At 42.6% G+C, this 21,093-nt stretch overlaps 2 protein-coding genes across 4 annotated transcripts; one reads left to right on the forward strand and one right to left on the reverse strand.

The window, feature by feature from the left end:
• Positions 1 to 1,313: 1,313 nt before the first annotated feature.
• Positions 1,314 to 12,030, forward strand: LOC139378645 (non-SMC condensin II complex, subunit H2). Of its 2 annotated transcripts, none has more exons than XM_071120999.1 (19): positions 1,314 to 1,451; positions 1,732 to 1,852; positions 2,090 to 2,191; positions 2,973 to 3,034; positions 4,014 to 4,092; positions 4,242 to 4,310; positions 4,476 to 4,555; positions 4,720 to 4,886; positions 6,007 to 6,146; positions 9,138 to 9,239; positions 9,349 to 9,412; positions 9,534 to 9,635; positions 9,722 to 9,766; positions 9,863 to 9,933; positions 10,040 to 10,226; positions 10,441 to 10,484; positions 10,610 to 10,711; positions 10,867 to 11,016; positions 11,243 to 12,030. In XM_071120999.1, the coding sequence occupies exons 2-19, from the start codon at positions 1,739 to 1,741 to the stop codon at positions 11,393 to 11,395; spliced, it is 1,833 nt and encodes a 610-aa protein (XP_070977100.1). In that variant the 5' UTR covers positions 1,314 to 1,451; positions 1,732 to 1,738; the 3' UTR covers positions 11,396 to 12,030. The 2 variants fall into 2 exon arrangements, with proteins under 2 accessions (XP_070977100.1, XP_070977099.1); XM_071120998.1 differs by having other exon boundaries at positions 1,316 to 1,451; positions 10,435 to 10,484.
• Positions 10,127 to 13,917, reverse strand: LOC139378647 (protein SCO2 homolog, mitochondrial-like). Of its 2 annotated transcripts, XM_071121001.1 has the most exons (3): positions 13,870 to 13,917; positions 12,305 to 13,310; positions 10,127 to 10,264 (listed from the first exon to the last, which is right to left on the reverse strand). In XM_071121001.1, the coding sequence occupies exon 2, from the start codon at positions 13,292 to 13,294 to the stop codon at positions 12,347 to 12,349; it is 948 nt and encodes a 315-aa protein (XP_070977102.1). In that variant the 5' UTR covers positions 13,295 to 13,310; positions 13,870 to 13,917; the 3' UTR covers positions 10,127 to 10,264; positions 12,305 to 12,346. The 2 variants fall into 2 exon arrangements, with proteins under 2 accessions (XP_070977102.1, XP_070977101.1); XM_071121000.1 differs by lacking the exon at positions 10,127 to 10,264 and having other exon boundaries at positions 11,904 to 13,310.
• Between the last annotated feature and the right edge of the window lie 7,176 nt (positions 13,918 to 21,093).

Raw genomic sequence — 21,093 nt, forward strand, 5'->3', positions numbered from 1 at the left:
AGAAGTACGGGTTCAAACACTAATTTCTGCCTGACGCAGAATTCAAAGCAATTCAACATCGGGTTTCCAGGCAAGGGTTAACAGTGTTGGGGAGTAGCAAAGCAACTCAACATCGGGTTTCCAGGCAAGGGTTAACAGTGTTGGGGAGTAGCAAAGCAACTCAACATCGGGTTTCCAGGCAAGGGTTAACAGTGTTGGGGAGTAGCAAAGCAACTCAACATCGGGTTTCCAGGCAAGGGTTAACAGTGTTGGGGAGTAGCAAAGCAACTCAACATCGGGTTTCCAGGCAAGGGTTAACAGTGCTGGGGAGTGGCGATTAGCGAACTACATGTAGACTAGTTCAACGAGTAATTTCACTACATTTTGCAGTCGCTTGGTGCTATTGAACTAAATTCAAATCGTAGTATTTTTTTCAGTAGTTAATTTGCCTACCTTGTTTGCCGTGTTGCGGTGTAGCTAACTTATGGAACTACACAATACTTTTTTTTTGCAAAAATAAAATATGAGTGAAGAAGCAAGAATTGTCTTACTTTTTTGGCATCAAACCTGCCAAATTCTCACTTGAAACATGTTTTGCAATAGGCAAACATAGGTGAACAGCTGACTCTGACATTGCATGTTTAGAAAACATCATTTTTCATGAAGTAGTTTGAATGTAGTGACTTTAGGTAACTTCTTGTAGTGTGAAGTAGGCCTAATTGGTAGCTTGGTAAACTATATTTTCAGAATAGTTTCCCCACCACTGGTTAAAAACTAAACCACATTAAATGCGTTTGATATATGGCTTACAGGGAATGTAAACTAGAGGCAAAGTCAAATAACATTGTGCGAATTAGGCCTATATGCAATAAAAGTAGAAAATGTGTTCAGCAACTGGAAAAGTTTAGCATAAAACGAAATGTTGCATTGCTGATATTGGTTGATGTTTTGGTATTTCGATAAAACATCAGAAGTGGTTAATATGACACACAGATGCTCATTTGATTTCTAAATGATAACTAAGGCTGCGTTTACACAGGCAGCCAAATTCTGATATAAACATGTTCAAATTATTGACAAGATACTTGATCTGATTAGGAATAATATCCGATTGGAGCTGTCTGTGTAAATGCAGCCTAACCTGGCCACAAGCATCGAACATCATCACACTTCATCACACTAAATATAAATTCCAAGTGCTCCATCTTTCGGTGGGTGAGATGGGTACAGGTTGTTTTTTAGTGGTACACCCGCCAGTAGATGGCAGCAAAGCGCATAAGCCCTGGCTCTGTTGACGTCAGAGCGGAAACAGTCGGCGAATAAGAACATCTCGCGCGAATATAACATAAAATAATAAAATGGTGGACGCGCGGTTCTTTTGAAAGTGCTCCAAAGTTTATCATCACATATTAAATATTTGGCTCACCTTCGTATTTTGTGAATCAACGCCTACGGTGATTGGAAATCATTTGGTGAGTGTAATAGCATTTCACGAAGGTCTGTATAAAAAAATGTTGGTAGCTGGCTAGCTAGCTAGCTAACGTTACAGGAATGGTGTAACAATACGTCAGTACTACAATTAGGTGAGTACGTTAGCGACTATATTAACCAAATATACTTTTCTGTAAACTTAAACGTTCGCTAGCTAGATAGCTAAATGTCAACGAATGTATTTTGTAGATAGCTACTGAATAAAGTGTTATCTTTTCTAAAAATCACACCAATTCAAATCTGATTTCATCTCATTTTAAGGGGAGCCATGGTCATGGACACAGTGGAGACTCGATTCGCCCATTTGTTGCAGCCTATCCGGGAGCTCACGAAAAACTGGGACATTGATGTGGCCTCGGAGTTGGCAGATTATCTAGAGGAGGTGGGAATGAGCCCGTGACATGCATTATGGGGAAAATCATGTCAACAAAATAGACTTAAAGTACTGTATTAAAAACATTGTTGTGTGTCAACACACACAGCCTTGTATTAATCAATGGAGTCACCAACAGGGTTGAAAATCACACAGACCAAGGCTGGAGTAGACTGTTAAGAAAGCTTGTCCTCTCACAAGTTTGTATACACTTACCACTCTCATATTGTCTCTATGTCCTGGCAGTTGGATGAGATGTGCATCTCGTTCGATGGGGGCAAAACCACTCTGAACTTTGCAGAGGCAGCGCTGCTCATCCAAGGTTCAGCCTGCATTTACAGCAAGAAGGTGAGACGTTGTTTGGTAGAAAATAACATTAGGCTGGTTTCATATAATATTCCTGACTTGTTGTCCAAAAGTAACTGTGATCCACCACAATTAATTTGATCACAACTGTGGTATAACTATGATATTGTTAGCAGCTTGAGTTTTTGAAATGCGTGTTAGAGATCAAATGTATTATTATTAGAGTTTCCCTTAGGATTTGTTTCAGCAAAGTTGTGTGTGTAATGTCTCTGACCAACATTATTTAGAGGCCCTCGAAACGGGGCGGAGGGAATTTTAGTTTTAAAACGAGTTTCCTGCATTTTGTCAAGGGGCTCACTGGCTGAGAGAGATTACATTCAGTTTAAAGCTAATTTCCTTAAATTCTTCTACACATTTTCCCATGGGGCTGAGCGAAATTGCCATTTTAAAGCTAATTTCCTACAATTCTACAAAAGTTTCCATGGCTTAATGCATGTTCTTATGCTATCTGAGTGACTCAAACATTATATTAAAATCCATGCCATGACTGTCTAGTTTTTATTTTGGTGATTGTTAGTTCTCAAGAATCTTATTTAAAAAATATATAGGTCCATTATCATTTCTACACACTTTATATCTAGCTTAAGTGTTTTAAGTTTACACTGAAAATTTCAATGCCTCAAATTATTTTCAAAACAAAATCATATCATACTTTTATCATGTTTTTTTTGGTGGTGGCAATGATTTAGCAGCCCACCGCTGCTAAATGAATGTAGGGGAAACACTTTACTAAAATGTATTATTTTGTTATTGTTTGATTCAGGTGGAGCATTTGTACAACCTGGTGTACCAAACTCTGGACTACATCAATGACAGAAACAAGAAGTAAGTGCAGTACCTTCAGAAAGTATTCACACCCCTTGACTTTTTCCACATTTTGTTGTTTTACAGCCTGAATTTCAAATGGATTAAATTGAGATTTTGTGTCACTGACCTACACACAATACCCCAAAATGTCAAAGTGCAATTGTGTTTTTAGGAATTTTTACAAATGAATAAGAAATGAAAAGCTGAAATGTCTTGAGTCGATAAGTATTCAACCCATTTGTGATGGCAAGCCTAAGTTACTGAGTAAAAATGTGCATAACATGAGTTTTTTAATGACTACCTCATCTCTGTACAATTATCTGTAAGGTCCCTCAGTCGAGCAGTGACTTTCAAACACAGAAAGACAGTGAAAAGAAGGAAGCCTGTACAAAATCTAAATATTCCAAAACATGGAATATCCTGTTTGCAATAAGGCACTAAAGTATAACTGCAAAAAAATGTCAAATAAATGAACTTTATGTCCTGAATATACAGCGTTGGCCTATAGTAGACTTAAATTGGCTTTAAAATTTATGGCAAGACCTGAAAATGACTGTTAAAAAAGTATAATGTGAAAATATTGTACAATCCAGGTGTGCAAAGCTCTTAGATACTTACCCAGAAAGACTCACAGCTGTAATCACTGACAAAGGTGATTCTAACATGTATTGACTCCGGGGTGTGAATATTTACATAAATGAGTATTTCTGTATTTAATTTTCAATACATTTTCACAAGTGTCTAAAAACATGTTTTCACTTTGTCATTGTGCGTAGATGGGTGGGGGGGATGGGACAATTTAATACATTTTGAATTCCCGGCTGTAGCACAACACAGTGGAATAAGTCAAGGGGTATGAATACTTCCGCAAGGTATTGTCCCTGCCTCGCTCCCTGTGAACACACACAGCACCACTCAAACCCCCAGTTTTCATGGTGCTCTGCTTCTTCACCTCCTTTCCCATTGAGTTTAAGGGATTTGTACCTGTCATTTTCAGGAAAGATAAACAAGCATTGACTTCTGGAGAGGATGGAACAGATGGGGCCTCATCCAACAATGCTAATGATGACGACAGGGTAAGAGTGTGGAGCTGTGTGGGGGGGGGGGGGTGACAGTTGGGCTAGGAGACATTGACCAAAGAGAGCCATAGGGGGTTTGTAGCAGGCTTTAGTTCCGGCCCAACACTGTTAGCACCTGATTTTACTGATGTTTGTTGTTCCCCCAGTTTGACTCCTTAGACCAGGATACAACAGATGTCTCCCTGCAGTCAGAGATGAAGAATGAGGCCAACACGGTCAGTGTCCACCTCTGGAAACATTTAACCCTTTATAAATGCCCCTCTGAAACACCAATCAATATATTGTACATTCTAATCAGACTAACTGATTTGTGTGTGTGTGTGTGTGTGTGTGTGTATCCATGATTCTCTGTGTAAATGATTGTCCTGTGTGTTCCTTAGAATGTGGACGTGGCCCCTCTTCCCCCCGAGTCTCTGATTCCTCCCGAGGCATTTGAGAAACAGAAGCTGCTTCTCGTCAGGTGGGTGCCAAGTCCACGGCCTAAACCGCCCTCAACATGATGAACTCTTCTGTAGAATAACTATGGAACATTGTCAGCCTTGCAATATGTAGATGCCTTACTTTCTGGTGGAACACATTTCTGTAGAGGGCTGTCATATCAATGTTTGTGTGTGTGCCCTGCAGTCTGAAAGGAGAGGTGCTGGGCAGCTGTAAGGACTTTAAGATGAACACGTTCACTCCGGACTCCCTGGGTATCATCCGCCTCTTCTTGGCCTCCTCTCAGTCCCACTTCCTCAGGGATGCCCTGTCTGATGCACGCCTGGTCCCCGTCACCCTGTTCGGGCACCAAGGTAGAGAGGCATTTAGAGATCGATACTGTATATCGACAGTTGTACATTACTGTGTCTAGCTCTATACACTGTACACAAGCGTTTTGGCTTGACTTTATCTCAGCATTCAACACCATAGTACCCTCCAAGCTCACCATCAAGCTCGAGGCCCTGGGTCTGAACACCGCCCTGTGTAACTGGGTCCTGGACCCAGAGTTCCTCTGTCTGTTTTTTTTTACCCATCTTAATCTTTTTATTTTATTTGCCAGTCTGACATATGGCTTTTTCTGTGCAACTCTGCCTAGAAGGCCAGCATCCTGCAGTCGCCTCTTCACTGTTGACGTTGAGACTGCTGTTTTGTGGTTACTATTTAATGAAGCTGCGGGTACTATTTAATTTGACCCTGTAATCGAACCCACAAATGCTGATGCTCCAGATACTCAACTTGTCTAAAGAAGGCCAGTTTCATTGCATCTTTAATCAGGATTTCAGCTGTGCTAACATAATTGCAAAAGGGTTTTCTAATGATCAATTAGCCCTTTAAAATGATCAACTTGGATTAGCTAACACAATGTGCCATTGGAACACAGGAGTGATGGTTGCTGATAATGGGCCTCCGTACGCCTATGTTGATATTCCATAAAAAATCTGCCGTTCCCAACAACAATAGTCATTTACAAAAAATTATTATTATTTTTTTTCATTTCTTTCATAAACAAGGACATTTCTAAGTGACCCCAAACTTTTGAACAGTGCGTTTGTGTATTTTCTTAATCCATTCCTTACTTAGATGTATGTGTATTTTGGTAATATATTGTGAAACTGTTAGATATTACTACACTGTCGGAGCTTGAAGCACAAGCATTTCGCTACACCCGCAATAACATCTGCTAAACATGTGTATGTGACCAATAAAATTTGATTTGAGAAAACACCCCAAAGATTTGATTTCTCTGTGAGCGGGTTGGGAGCATTTGATGTGTTTTGCCTCCAACAGAGCACTAAATAAAGGTTAAATAAAATGCATTTTAAAAAATCCCATACCATGTTGCCAGGACCAGCTCAAATGGAATATACGGTTCTTTTATGTGTATTTCTAAGCTAAGGCCGGGTGCTGACATCCTTATTGTTGTGTGTCCAGATGACGCAGAGTTTGCAGCAGGGGATGCCGTGGCGGGCGTTACCGGGGACGATGGTGGTGATGCCGGTGCGGACAACTTTCTGCCCCTGGAGGACAACGAGATGGACCATGGACCTGAGGAACATATTGACAGACACCAGGTAGGAATGTAGATATCTCTCTCTTACACACACGCACATACTCATGCGCATGTAAACTCAGCAAAAAAAGAAACGTCCTCTCACTGTCAACTGCGTTTATTTTCAGTAAACTTAACATGTAAATATTTGTATGAACATAAGATTCAACAACTGAGACATAAACTGAACAAGTTCCACAGACATGTGACTAACAGAAATGGAATGTGTCCCTGAACAAACGGGTGGGGGTCAAAATCAAAAGTAACAGTATCTGGTGTCGCCACCAGCTGCATTTAGTACTGCAGTGCATCTCCTCATGGACTGCACCAGATTTGCCAGTTCTTACTGTGAGATGTTACCCCACTCTTCCACCAAGGCACCTGCAAGTTCCTGGATATGTCTGGGGGGAATGGCTCTAGCCCTCGCCCTCCGATCCAACAGGTCCCAGACGTGCTCAATGGGATTGAGATCCGGGCTCTTCGCTGGCCATGGCAGAACACTGACATTCCTGTCTTGCAGGAATTCACACACAGAACGAGCAGTATGGCTGGTGGCATTGGCATACTGGAGGGTCATGTCAGGATGAACCTGCAGGAAGGGTACCACATGAGGGAGGAGGATGTCTTCCCTGTAACGCACAGCATTGAGATTTCCTGCAATGATGACAAGCTCAGTCTTATGATGCTGTGACACACCGCCCCAGACCATGACGGATCCGCCACCTCCAAATCGATCCCGCTCCAGAGTACAGGCCGCGATGTGACGTTCATTCCTTCAACGATAAACACGAATCCGACCATCACCCCTGGTGAGACAACCGCGACTCGTCAGTGAAGAGCGCTTTTTGCCAGTCCTGTCTGGTCCAGTGACAGTGGGTTTGTGCCCATAGGCGACGTTGTTGCCGGTGATGTCTGGTGAGGATCTGCCTTACAACAGGCCTACAAGTCCTCAGTCCAGCCTCACTGCCTATTGCGGACAGTCTGAGCACTGATGGAGGGATTGTGCATTCCTGGTGTAACTCGGACAGTTGTTGTTGCCATCCTGTACCTGTCCCGCAGGTGTGATGTTCGGATGTACCGATCCTGTGCAGGTGTTATTACACGTGGTCTGCCACTGTGAGGACGATCAGCTGTCCGTCTTGTCTCTCTGTAGCGCTGTCTTAGGCGTCTCACAGTACGGACATTGCAATTTATTGCCCTGGCCACATCTGCAGTCCTCGTGCCTCCTTGCAGCATGCCTAAGGCACATTCACGCTAATGAGCAGGGACCCTGGGCATCTTTATTTTGGTGTTTTTCAGAGTAAGTAGAAAGGCCTCTTCAGTGTCCTAAGTTTTCATAACTGTGACCTTAATTGCCTACCGTCTGTCTGTAAGCTGTTAGTCTTAACGGCCGTTCCACAGGTGCATGTTCATTAATTGTTTTGATTCATTGAACACGCATGGGAAACAGCGTTTAAACCCTTTACAATGAAGATCTATGAAGTTATTTTGATTTTTTTTTTGAAAGACAGTGTCCTGGAAAAGGGACATTTATTTTTTTGCTGAGTTTATATAGATATACATTGTCTTCAGAAAGTATTCACACCCATTGACTTTTTCCACATTTTGTTGTCACAGCCTGAATTTAAAACGCACAATACCCCATAATGTAAAAGTGGAAGAATGTTTTTTTGAAATGTTAACAAATTTATAAATAATGAAACACTAAAATGTCTTGAGTCAATAAGTTTTCAACCCCTTTGTTATGGTTAAGCCTAAATAAGATCAGGAGTAGAAATCTGCTTGTCAAGTCACATAATAAGTTGCATGGACTCAGTCTGTGAGTTTGTTTTTATTAATTATTATTAATTACACTTTGGATGGGGTATCAATACACCCAGTCACTACAAAGATACAGGTGATCTTCCTATCTCAGTTGCTGGAGAGGAAGGAAACCGCTCAGGGATTTCACCATGAGGCTAATGGGGACTTTAAAGTAGTTTAGAGTTTAATGGCTGTGATAGGAGAACACTGAGGATGGATCAACAACATTGTAGTTACTCCACAATACTAACCTAATTGACAGAGTGAAAAGAAGGAAGCCTATAGGGGATAAATATTCCAAATCATGCATCCTGTTTGCAATAAGGCACTAAAGTAATACTGAAAATAATGTGGCAAAGCAATTCACTTTTTGTCCTGAATACAAAGTGTTATGTTTGGGGCAAATCTAATACAACACATTACTCTCCATTTTTTTAACAATAGTGGTGGCAGCATCATGTTATGGGTATGCTTGTAATCGTTAAGGACTGGGGTGTTTTTGAGGATAAAAAATAAATGGAGGATAACCTGGTTGTCTGCTTTCGACAAAAAAATGGGATATGAATTGTCCTGCTGAAAGGTGAATCTAAAACACAAGGCCAAATCTACACGAGTTGCTTACCAAAAAGACACGGAATCTTCCTAAGTGGGTGAATTACATGTTTTACTTAAATCTGCTTGAAGATCTGAGGCTAGAGTTGAAAATGGCTGTTTAGCAATGATCAACAACCAATTTGACAGAGCTCGAAGAATTTTGAAAATAATTATTGGCAAATATTGTACAATCCAGGTGTGCAAAGTTCTTAGATACTTACCCAGAAAGAAGTACATCTATAATTGCTGCCAAAGGTGATTCTAACATGTATTAACTCAAGAGTGTGAATACTTATGTAAATTCGATCTTTTAAATACATTTGAAAAAAGGAAGCATGTTTTCACTTTGTCATTATGGGGAATTTAATAGATTTTGAATTCAGGCTGAAACGCAACAAAATGTGGAATAAGTCGAGGGGTCTGAATACTTTCCAAAGGCACTGTGCGTGCATGCATGCATACGTACAGAGGAACCGTTGGTGTCACACACACCTAGTTCCATTACAGCTAGTAACCCATTTATCATAGCCCTTTTTATGGGACCTTGTGTTGAATTGTGTATGATTTGTATTACCATGTGGTGTTTATTGGTGTGTTCTAACTTGTTCTCTCCCAGGCCCCCAGTGAAAGGAGGGTGTTGAGGGAGAGGGAAGGAGTCCAGCAGCTCTCTGGGGAGGAGCAGAAGAAACAGAGGATGGAGGAGGAGAGGGCTCAGATGGTACGGTTATCCGTCACAACCACCGACACATTTAGAGACGGAAAATAACCTTTCTAGTATGCACATTGTTTTTTTTTGTCTTTGTGATGTGAGGATTGTTGTGATGCAGGCAAACATGTGGAGGTTACATGACCTTTATGATACAGTCGGCGAGGACAAGCCTCTGAAAACAGGTGAGAACATTTTCCTATCGATGACATGCAGTCCAACTGACTCTTACTCACTGAGAGGGTATCGCAGTATGTTTTCTGTGAGGGGGCCTGTCTGTGTTAAATGTGTGTTCTTTCGCCATAGGAAAATGTTATAAGGTTCCTCCGGGTCTTGATGATTCTGGGAAGCGGAAAAGGAAAGGCCCCGCTGCGCTGCAAGACTTCTGGACCTGGTACACTGGCACCTGTAAGTTGTGCGTAAACGCGTGTTGGTGTGTCTGAAGACTGTGAATAGGATGGAATATACCTGACAAATGCCGTCTCTTGTTGCAGATGACCCCCCTGAACCCAGGCTAAAGAATGGACCTACGTATACGGGTAAGGGTGGATCTCACCTCCTCTATCCCATCATTTAGTTTTCTTTTGGACCCTCTACTAATTTGGCGCTTACAGCAAATGGTGTTTCTGTTACAGACTTGAACTACATCTATATGAGTAAAATGAAAGACAAGCTGAAGACCCGGAAAAGGATTCTTAGAAACACGGTATGTGTTTGTACTTCTATGGGTCATGCTGCAAAGAGCATTTGTTGCTGTTTTTACTGTTGAGTGTATGAGTATGTACTGAACATACAGCCTTGTGCCCTTACAGGGTGTGTTTGTGTCTGACGAGGAGCTGAGAAGGACGTACCTGCAGCTGGACGAGAGGGAGGAGGAGTTAGAGGGCCTCAGACACCACGACCCCCTAGGCCTGCACGATGACCTCTCTGACAACGAACATGACCCTTTGACTGATGAAGCCCCGGCTGACTTCCTGAATGGACAGGCTTTCATACCTGGTAGACACCGTCCTGGCTGTCAGGTCTCCACTGTGTGACTGTAGAGTTAGACTAATGTATTAGTGGCACTCCACAATGATGTGTTACTTGACAATACAAAACACAGATCAAAATAAATAAAACACATTGTTGACCACTCAAAGTTTTAAGACACTGTAGGCAATCCTAGGCAAAGATAGTATGTTTACAATGTTTCTGTTGCTGCCAGGGGCAGACATGGACGGGCTGAGTTACGAAGACCTGGTGAAGAAGAGTGTGGTACGTATACACAGGCCGGTCTCAATAGCCAGTTTTTCTGGGTCATGTTCCAGCAATAAATACTACAGGGTTCTGTGTAGCTAGTCACTGATGTCCCACCCCACCCCACTTCCTTCATATTTCAGGAGCAGTTCTTGGTGAACTCCCAGGGTTATGCCCAGGAGACAGCGCTGTCGAAAAGAGTGAAGGAATGGGAGGACAAAATACGACCGGAGCTCACCTATCAGGTAAGACTCAATAACATACTTTCTAGACCTTTTGCTGTAGATCAAGTATCTATTCTAATAAAAATATATCCTTGTTCAGCCTGTTGATTTCTAGTTTGGCGTCATGTGATCTGTTGGCTAAACTTCCAGACACTCCTGACCCCATGTCTATGCAGGAGGAGCGTGCTACCTTTGACATCCATGACTATGGGGACAGGATCGTAGCCGCGTTGTGCAGTGTGGGCCAGAGGAGGACCTTCGCCTCTGTAGTTCACGGCATGGACAACTTCGAGGCCTGCAAGTACATGCTGGCTTCCCTTCAACTGGTGTGTGTGTGATTTTAATACATCACAATCTAATCCAGCGTAATGAGCCACTGTCTGGAGTTCAGTCTTGACACTGAACACTTGATATTTAGAGATGCTTGATTTTATTGTATGACAAATTAATTTAATAGCTCCTAGTTCAAGGTATATTTGTCTACAGTAACTCCATTACTCAACCATCAGGACACTGTGCCATCAGGTTATTATCATTCTCTCTCCTCTTCAGGCCAACGATTACACAGTGGAGGTGGACAGGAGTGAGGGTCTCGAGGAAAGCATCGACACCATGGGACTCACTCTGCTCAGCAAACACCGGGCCAACCAACGATTCAAGAAAGCCCCCGCATCAACCTCCGACCCAAAAATCTCCTCAACCTGATCCAGTGGGTGTGTGAGCTCTTGCCTCCTACAGACTCAGTGGGGACTAGAGACCCATTACTCTGAAACGTGGTACACACTCCTGTGTGTGTGGCGCCACTTGTGCCTACCGTACCACTAGTACTAACCTGCTATATCAACAGGACCTGGCTGCACCCATTAACTCGCTCATGTACTTGCTCTTATTTAATTTCAATCTCCTCTCTATGGTTTTGATCTTTTGTGTCTGTGTATTCCTCTGGTTATGTCAGAGAAATAAGCTATTTTCCCCCCCTTTTTTTTCTTCCATTCACCTGCATTTACACTATATTTACCAGATGTCACACTTGGGGTATGTTGTGGTGTGTTGACTGACACACATCTAAAAAAGATCACCCTTTTCACAATTTTTGGCTTTGTATCCATGACAATTGTATATTTAGCTTTTTATTTGCATGTTTGTCCAAGTGGTGTAGAACTTGTACATTTTCTATATAAAATGAGAGGACTTTTTAAGAAAAACTTGATCATTTTCCTACTTTCATTTAAGAGAATACCCTAAATTGGGAAATTATGTTTCATTGGTTTGTAAGGAACAATGTTTTTTACTATGGCCAAAAATGTGTATAAAATAAAACATGAGCATGTGGATTTTACTAAGATTATGTGAAGACACTTTCAATATTGCAACACCTACTAGTGACTGTATACTAGTGATTGTCGTGCCGTTGACTAAAGACCAGTATAAAGACAATTTCATATCCATATCATTATTGTTGGACAAAAACAACTTATTGCACACACAGAATCAGTATAGCCTCGATGAAGTGTCCATATTGTTGTGGTTCAGTCGGGTCTGGGAATAATTTAACACAGGGCCTAATTTCTGATGGAGATTATCTGGACTGGGTTCAGTTTAAGTGTGACATACCATGGGTCTTTGATACAGTCTTGTTGGTGTGGTTACCGTCATTCACTCAGAGAGTTTGACGTAGCTCTTCATATGGTTCCTGACGCTCTCAGCAATCTGCACGTCGTCCTTCATCCTGTTGTAATAGTCCAGGAACAGTCCATCGGGGTTGACCAGGTAGATGAGGATGGTGTGGTCCACTATATAGTCCCCGTCCTCATCCTTCGGTCCAGGGCTGGCATACACCCTGTAGTCCTTCCCCGCCACCTTCACCTCCTCTGGGGTACCCGTCAGGCCGATCAGCCGGGGGTGGAAGTCCTTCACGTACCTCTCCAGGGCCGCCACGTTGTCTCGTTCCGGGTCGACCGTCACAAACAGCGGTTGGACCGCGGGGAGAGACCGGTCCTTGTCCAGGGAGCTGACCACAGCAGATACCTTATCCAGCTCTTCAGGGCAGATGTCAGGGCAGTGGGTGAACCCAAAGTAGAGGAGCACCCAGCTACCCAGGAAGTCTCTCTTGGTCCTGCGGTGCCCCCTGTGGTCGAGGAGGCTGAAGTCTCCCTGGCCCAGGGCCACCTTTTTCAACTGCTCTATACGCTGCATTCGGTGATTTTGCCGCTTCTCGTTTCGCACGTACCACCAGGTGCCAAGCAGACCCCCGCCGAACAGCAGGGTGACTACCAGACGCGTTCGCAACCTGATCTTGGCTGTGGAGGTGTTGGGTCCCTGGGAGAGGGTGACCCTCTGGGTGAAAAGGGGGAGGGAGAGAAGGCCACGGGAACTCCCCAGTGTAAAAGGCCCATACAGGCCTGTCCTATGTTTAGGGGTATGGTGGCCACAGAGTGGTACCTGTGAGGAGAGCCACACCCTCTGGGGGTGGTGTGTGGAGCCAGAAGTCTGTTGGACTGCTGAAGACCTCACCGGGCATCTCAGGAGTCTCCCAAATGTAGCATGGAGGTCACCCCCTATGAAGCCTACAAGTCCCAGCATCCTTCTCTCCAGACACAGCATACTTCCCACAGAAAACCTTGAGGGGTTGAGAATAAATGGTTGTCACTAGTCACCGCAGCCACACAGTCATAAACTCTGTCTATTTCTACAATTTATCTTCTTGAAATGTGAGTGTTAAACCTAACCACATGTTGAATGCATTTTTTAAGATGGAGCCAATTTGGACTTTGTGGCCGTGGTAACTAGGGGAAACCAGAAAAATGAGAATGTAAGCAAGCTGTGTTCCAAAGGCATACCAGCCCATTCAGTCTAATAACACCACAGGATGTAGCTTTGTAATTGTCCTGACCCTGTCAAACCATACCACAATCATCAGCAACACAGCATTACCACAAAGACAATACAGGTTTAGAAACTGTGACTAGTAGGCGACTCAAGCTAAACTGCACCATTCTTATAACCAGCTTGAGTAGCTAGCTATCTGGCTAAGCCTACAAGCTACCTGATTTAGATGCAGACGTTTTTATGAGCATTGACTGAGCTCTTTAAATTAGTCATGCTTTCATACAACATGCACGTTATCTTATAATATCCCATTATGATGGCAAAATGGATAACATAGCTAGGCTAGCTACCTCAACTTCCTGGCTGGTCGACCTTTACATGCACACACTGCTCGTGTGATGCTGCTGTTACATGACCACCTTCTTTTCAGATCTCTATATTCGACAATACCGATATGTAATAAATAACAAAACAAAAACCACTATTATGAACAAGGCAACAATTGTTAAATGTGTTCGACAATTGTGTTGTTACAAAAGAGTTAGAACAATTGTCTTTTACATGTTGAAGTCACATCGGCAGATTCGTGTATATCTCTGTGTCCTAGACTTTCCAATAGGTGGTGTCTCCAATTGTTGTCTCTCCTACATGCTGCGGAGTTCACCAGAGTTCAAATGTATATGAATTCCTTCAGTTTAGCTTCTTTCTTTTACGTGTAGGTAATTTGTTGGTGCTGGATATCAAATGATTTCATCAGACATTTCTGCATGGTTAGATACTTCCATGGTTCAAGAGATCATGGGAAAAGGGAAAAGCAAAAAAAATAGAGATAAAAAAAATCAAACATAGGCTCTAAAAAGGTAGGATCCATTATATTTATCTTGCAACCTGCTCCCTCTCTCCAATCTTACTCCATTATTGATCTGATAATGAAGGCCTACACAGCTATTTGGGTTTGGGGTAAATCCATCCCAATCAATGAAAGACAGAATGTTTCTTTTTTCTTTTTACCAGGCCACAGATTATAGACTTGATCTCTATGCACTGGTGTAGCTTGTGATTTTGATAGGGAAATCATTGATTCACTTCAGTCACTTCCAGTGTTTTTCCATTCTAATAGTAATGGTGTGTTTTTATACCACGTTTGTGCGTGCGTGTACCAGTGGATGAGTCATATTATATATACTGTCCATAATGTCTATACACACCATCATATACATATACTGTATATTTTAATTTCCGGACTCCGACATTGCTCGTTCGAATATTTACATATTTCTTAATTCCTTTATTTTTCCTTTGGGGTTTTGTGTTGTTAGGTATTACTGCACTGTTGGAGAACGGAACATAATCATTTAGTTTCACCCGCGATAACATCTGCAAAATACAATTTGACCAATAACATTTTATTATTATATAGTTACTCTCTCACCCCCCCACTGACCTCTGGCCCATATATATTCTCTCTCTCACACTCTCTCTCGAAATCAACAACGCATGAGAAAACTTTGTTTAGAAACGTTTTGTTTAGTTTGTTTGTCAAGTAGGGTGTGCAGGGTGAACGCGCGGTCTATCGTACTGTCATTTGGTAAAAAGCTTTGCTCAGTGCATTGTTTTCACTGAGGAAATGTGCAAGTCTGCCTTTAATGATAACGCAGAGGATTTTCCCAAGGCTGCTGTTGACACATATCCCATGGTAGTTATCTCTGTCACTCCATCTCACCAGTTGTCATAATCTGTTCCCCTCTCTCTCTCTCTTCATCTTCTTCACTGGAGTTGTAATATATGACTAAGGCTGTTTTTCATCTCTTTCTCATGAGATATGTTTGCCTTTCAAATTGAAACAAATTTGGTTTTTTTTTTACCGATGTAGTAGTGCATAATACAATGTAGGCCTTATAGTAAGAGGCATTGTTTTGTTCTACTGTAATAAGTGCAAATGTAAATGATCCCCAAGCAGTACCCAAGCTATAATAACTAGATACGTTTGATGTAAATTGTGTCTGAGTCTGCTGATGAATAAAAACTTGTGTGGTAGGGTTAATTTGAGTTAAGCAAAGCTGGGTTGTGTGGTCTCTCTAATGTTTAGTGTTTTGATATTATGATTTTAGGTAATTATTTGGGCTTATGTTAGCGTTTTGTTATGAAGCCATTTCTTCTTATAAGAGGTCGGCAGGCAATATGTGGTATAGCTGCACAGTTGTAATGCAATGAATGTGGTGATTATTATGTTGCACTGTTATTAGTGTGCTGCTTTAAATGTTAATGTTATTCAGGGAGCTCTGCCTTGGTCTCTGGGGCAGAAACACACACACACACACACACACTTACACAATGAACAAATGCAGCCCAGACTCCCTACTAGAGCATCAACCATCCAAATTGTAGATGAGACAAACTACAGCCGTGAGAACCAGTGTTAGCCCAGACCCAAAAACATGTGTGTGTGTGTGTGTATCTGCTGTCTCCTAGCCAAAGGTGAAAACAGCTTAGATAAATCCCTTCACCCTAACCTCCTGTCCACCCATGTCCCTCCCACTACAGCTCTGCACTCAACAGACATCTCTTATCTAACTGTCTCCAGTTGTTTTCAACAGCTCAGATCATTTACATGTTATTGTATTTAAAGTGATATTACAGTGCTTTGGAGACTTTTTGTGACATTCAAGGGAAAAATGTACCTCTTAATGTCCTGTGAGCTGTGTGGCGGTATTGTATGTAAACACAACTGGACTAGTCTGTTCTGTTTTAGTTTGGAAAATGAAGTCAGATCTGGCTTTTAGAAGTCAATGTAGGTGCTAGTGTGTGGGTTCGGTATTGTCCGTGTGTGTGTGCGTGCGTGCGTGCTGTGCATGTGCGTGTGTGTGTTCTGGCCCTGCTGTGTTGACAGTAATAGGCAGGCTCCCTATTCCAGACCACTGTGGTCACTGTGGAACAAGAACAGTAATTACATCTCTCTTCCTCTTCAATCCTTTTCCTCTCCTCTCAATCTCTCTCTCCCTCTCCCTCTCTCCATCAACACTATCCCTGACTCAACCACCTCATCTCACTTTCTTGCTCCTTCTCTCTTTCTATCAGTAAATACTCCTTGCCTCCCCATTTTTCTTCTTAATTTTACTTTCATTGACTCTCTCTCTCTCTCTCAGTGTAAAACATAAGTTTCTCCCTATCTATGGTTTCCATGTTTAATTACTATGCTGAACAGACTACAGGGCTGCAGTATCCAGGTCATTTCACAGTCTGTTTCGCACTCCCCTTGCGCTAAACTTGCTAACCATATTAGCCTATTCTCGCCAGAGAAGCCAAGCCGCATCACCTTCGCTCCCCCTATGCCTCTCAACATGGCTGGACCTGGAGGAGCAGCTGTAGGGGTCAGGGCGCCTCTCCTTTCTCCAGATCTGGGTGTGGCCAGGTCCGCTGCTTCTCTCTCTGGGGGAAGAGGAGGAGGCAGAAAGGGGGACGCTGCCATTCTGAGGGGCCTCCATGTTGGGCTCCCGCACGTCCACTAGCACGTAATACTGGATGTCCTTCAGCTCCAGGCAGTCTTTGGCAGACTGGTCCCTTGGTCTGGAGGACAGAGGGAGGACATCCAAGCTTCAGGCACCTCCCCACACCTGAAGGCCCAAATGACCTCCTCTCGTTCTTCACAACGTGGACAGCTGAGGGCAGCAAGCCAGGGCGAAGCGGGATGTTTTCAGTTTTTTCCCTGATAAACATGCAGAAACCTTTTGTTTTGTTTGCCAGTGTTTTCCTTCCCCTTAAGTGCACTAGATGTTCTGACAGCTGAGGGAAGCAAGCCAGGGCGAAGCGGGATGTTTTCTGTGTTTTCAAAATAAGACAGACTAAAACTATTATATATATATATTTTTTTTATATTGACTTCCATTTTTTCACAGACAAACTTTACTTTTTTAAGTAAAAAAGCCTTACCTATCTCGCCCAGCATTTTCTGGATCCTAGTCAAATTCTGGGAAGATTTCTTAAGAGACATTGTAATACTTACACATGTTTACTCTATGATTTCAGTTTGTGTTATGAAGTTTAGGGTGTCTTTTTTGGTGAAAAGCGCATTTGAGCATTCTGTTACCCGGCATATACACTGTCAAAATTCTAGAATATCACAGGACTTTATTTATGATGTCATCGCCATTTTCAGCAGAAATACAATGGTTCCTAGATGTAACAATTAATGACGATTATGATGCTTTAGCCTACAGCAGGTATCAGGTAGCCTAGCGGATAGAAGCATTGGGCCAGTAACCGAAAGGTTGATGGGTTCAAATCCCTGCGCCGGCTAATTGAAAAATCTGTTGACGTGCCCTTGAGCAAGGCACTTAACTCTAATTGCTCCAGGGATGCTGTCGATAATGGTGGATCTCTGACCCCACTCTTCGAGGGTGTCTCAGGAGGAGTAGGGATATGCAAAAAAAAGATCTCCAATTCGCACTTGTACATGTGTGAAATAGAACTATTGTCAGGCTTAGGCCTATAATGTAATGCAGTTAAGTTGTTTGCGCTTTCAAATAATATTACACAATGGACATTCATGCTAATGCGGTGTAGCCAATAGGACAGGGTTGCTCTGCTCTGTAAAAAGTGTGTGTAGTTTGGTTTGTGTTGACTCTCTTACCCTCAATAAGGAGAGTGAGCTAATACTCTTTGGGGGGGGGGGGGGGGGGCATGAGAAGGGAACACCACTCTCTAGCCACACGCACTCACACATATTTGGTAACATTCTATGACAAGATTTATAGTGTGTTATGACACTAACTATAAGCGTCCATAATTCTCCATTCTCATAAGTGGTTACATTAAGGCTCCCGAGTGGCGCAGCAGTCTAAGGCACTGCATCGCTAGAGGCGTCACTACAGACCCTGGTTTGATTCCAGGCTGTATCACAACCGGCCGTGATTGGGAGTCCCATAGGGCGGTGCACAACTAGCCAAGCGTCGTCCGGGTTAGGATTTGGTCGGGGTAGGCCGTCATTGTAAATAAGAATTTGTTCTTAACTGACTTGCCTGGTTAAATAAATAAAATAAAAACATAATACTCTGTATATACTAAAATTACTTATAAGACTATAGTGCATAATGTATTATAGCCATGCTGGTTTAAAACACAGAACATCTACTTATAACACACATTAGGCCAACCAAATATTTTTCCATGTTTTTTCACTGCAAGAACCTCCTTAGGTACAATAATATTCCTTCACCTCACTATGGTACTAAGGCATATTAATATGGATATATAGTATGGAAACTGTGTTGTAATGACACTTCTGTTGATCCCAACTCTGACCCAGCTGTGTCTTAACAAGATCACAATGTCTTTCCGACAGAGTGCTCTGCCTTGCGCCCAGGGCAACCACGCTCCATCTGGGAATACCCCGTTTCACTCTCTCCCATGCTAACTGGGGCACCTGACTGTAAACTGTTGCATGTGTTTTGAGATGGAGCAAATCTGTCAGCTGCTCTGATGGCTGGTTGGAAAGAGGAAACAAAAAACAATTAGGGGATATGCCTTTTTCATGGTGTTGATGTTTTCTCCGAGCCACAACTTCTTTTTACCAAATGGACTTGCACATTGTGTACGCCCAGAGTGTTTGTGTGTGTGTGTTATCTACACCCTGGCTTAACGGCAATGAACGCACTCAATTTTCCTGCCTGTTTAAATGTGAATGCCTGTGTCACCCAGAGAAGTGATGACAGGAGAGACTGGGAGATCCAGTCTTAGCCCATAGCGAGGTTAGGGGCTGTGATGAGAGGAGAGACGGGCAGATCCTGTCTTAGCCCACAGCAAGGTTAGGCTAGTTTTCACAGCCTGCTTGTCTTCTTGTCTTTATACCAGTGTGTGTTTATGTTAGTTTGTGTGTGTGTGTGTGTGTGTGTGTATCCATGTGTGTTAATAGACTGTATAATAGACGTCCCCACTTACCTCCTGATGATGGTAGCATGGCATTCATAGCATCTCCCATATGATAGCACACAGCAGAAACCTCCTCTCCTTGTGCCACGGTGGTGGGAGCAAAACCTATATGTGTTGCTAGCTTATTCAATTCTACTTATGCAATTTGTCATAATTCTGGGTATACTCCCTTCCCTCTTCCTTTCAGACAGTAATGTTCTTCCTCTCTCTGGTCCTCAGAAAGCCTGCCTTATATAACTTCTGCTGCAGTGTTGCACAGCGATGCACAGAGGATCAGTCACACTCACTCACTGTAGTCAGGTTTACTGATTCGCCCTCTGATCGAGAGAATCCACAGGGCAGAGGATACCAGGGTGTTCTGGTAAAGATGAAAAATCCTTCAAAGTCAACTTTGAACTTTTGTAGTCTTTCCTGAAACTTTCATCATTGGCTAGTAAGGACCATCTATTACAACTAATTTAGATATTGAGGTGTGACTTAAGAATGTTTCACTTATCTCGGTAGTTTTGTTTTCAGCTCGAACAATTTGCATCTAGCCTATTTCATGTGATGCGGTCCAGTGGACTCGGTTGCCTAGCAACCCCTACGCCTCGAGTTTGTGTGATGCTCTGATCTCGCCGCAGTTCCATTTTTATAACGAGAGGCCTGCTTGTTGTGAGTCATTGTGTATTGTGAAGTGTTACTCAGTTTGTTACTTCATGGCCTTTGTGCTCACAATGACAACATGTCAAAGCTGAGAGCCCATAATAAAGAGTTACATCGGTTGACAATAATCAGCACACTGACAAATAGACTACTTTGGTTACATTTGATGCCATCCTGATAGTCATGCATGTTAACGGGTCTTGCAACACAAAGGGGAAAACCATTCCATGGCTTGCAGAACGACAGATACCATCATTATTTAAATGTCTTTTTTTTTTGTTATCGTATTGTTTTGACAATATCGCAATATTTCCTTCATAGCTTGTTCTCCATCTTCTTTTTAAAAAGGGAGCCAATTTGTTTTCAGCAATTTTATTTCCATGACTGATCAAAATTCGTAATGAATAGTTTGAGAATAATCAGCATTTGACAAGTAGCCTATTTTAGTTCCATTTGATGCCCTTCTGATAGTCATTAATATTAAAGGTTATTGGTTATATTATATAAGGTTATATTACAAAATGCTGCTCGCAGAATGACAGATACCATAAACCGGTACATATTTCCCCCGCAGTGTTTCATGTCCCTCTGAAGGTACTGTGAGAAGCCACAAGAGTCCTCCCTCATCAGTCTCTCCCCCAGTACCTGTCCTCAGTGCAGCGAAGGGTTAAATCACTCACGTCATAAGTTCATTGTGTATTCATGACATACAATCTGGTCTCTCTCGTCAAGTTCGATGGCTGGATGAAACTAGCTGTGTTCGTTGATCACAGCTGACGGGTCAACAGCAGGTAAGGGAAGGGTTAAGCCGTTTTAATCTGTAAGGAAAGATATATGGGGAGGATAGAAGGAGACGGAATTAATCAGACAGCGGTATTTAGTATGAGAACCTTTACTAATGAGGCCTGCGTAGTTAACACAACGAGAAAAGAGAATCGGAGGGAGAGAGAGTGTGTGTGTGTGTGTGTGTGTGAGAGAGAGGGGATGGAGGGAGGAGGAGT

This window comes from Oncorhynchus clarkii, chromosome 21, assembly GCF_045791955.1.
Source record: "Oncorhynchus clarkii lewisi isolate Uvic-CL-2024 chromosome 21, UVic_Ocla_1.0, whole genome shotgun sequence".
Taxonomy (NCBI): domain Eukaryota; kingdom Metazoa; phylum Chordata; class Actinopteri; order Salmoniformes; family Salmonidae; genus Oncorhynchus; species Oncorhynchus clarkii.

What these genes read in the sequence shown, in the direction of transcription:
- LOC139378647 (XM_071121001.1), bottom strand. Translation starts at nt 13,294, where the DNA reads ATGCTGTGTCTGGAGAGAAGGATGCTGGGACTTGTAGGCTTCATAGGG.
- LOC139378645 (XM_071120998.1), top strand. Translation starts at nt 1,739, where the DNA reads ATGGTCATGGACACAGTGGAGACTCGATTCGCCCATTTGTTGCAGCCT. An exon ending in TGAAGAATGAGGCCAACACG is followed by an intron (nt 4,311 to 4,475) that starts GTCAGTGTCCAC and finishes TGTGTTCCTTAG; the next exon opens with AATGTGGACGTGGCCCCTCT. An exon ending in GGACAAGCCTCTGAAAACAG is followed by an intron (nt 9,413 to 9,533) that starts GTGAGAACATTT and finishes CTTTCGCCATAG; the next exon opens with GAAAATGTTATAAGGTTCCT.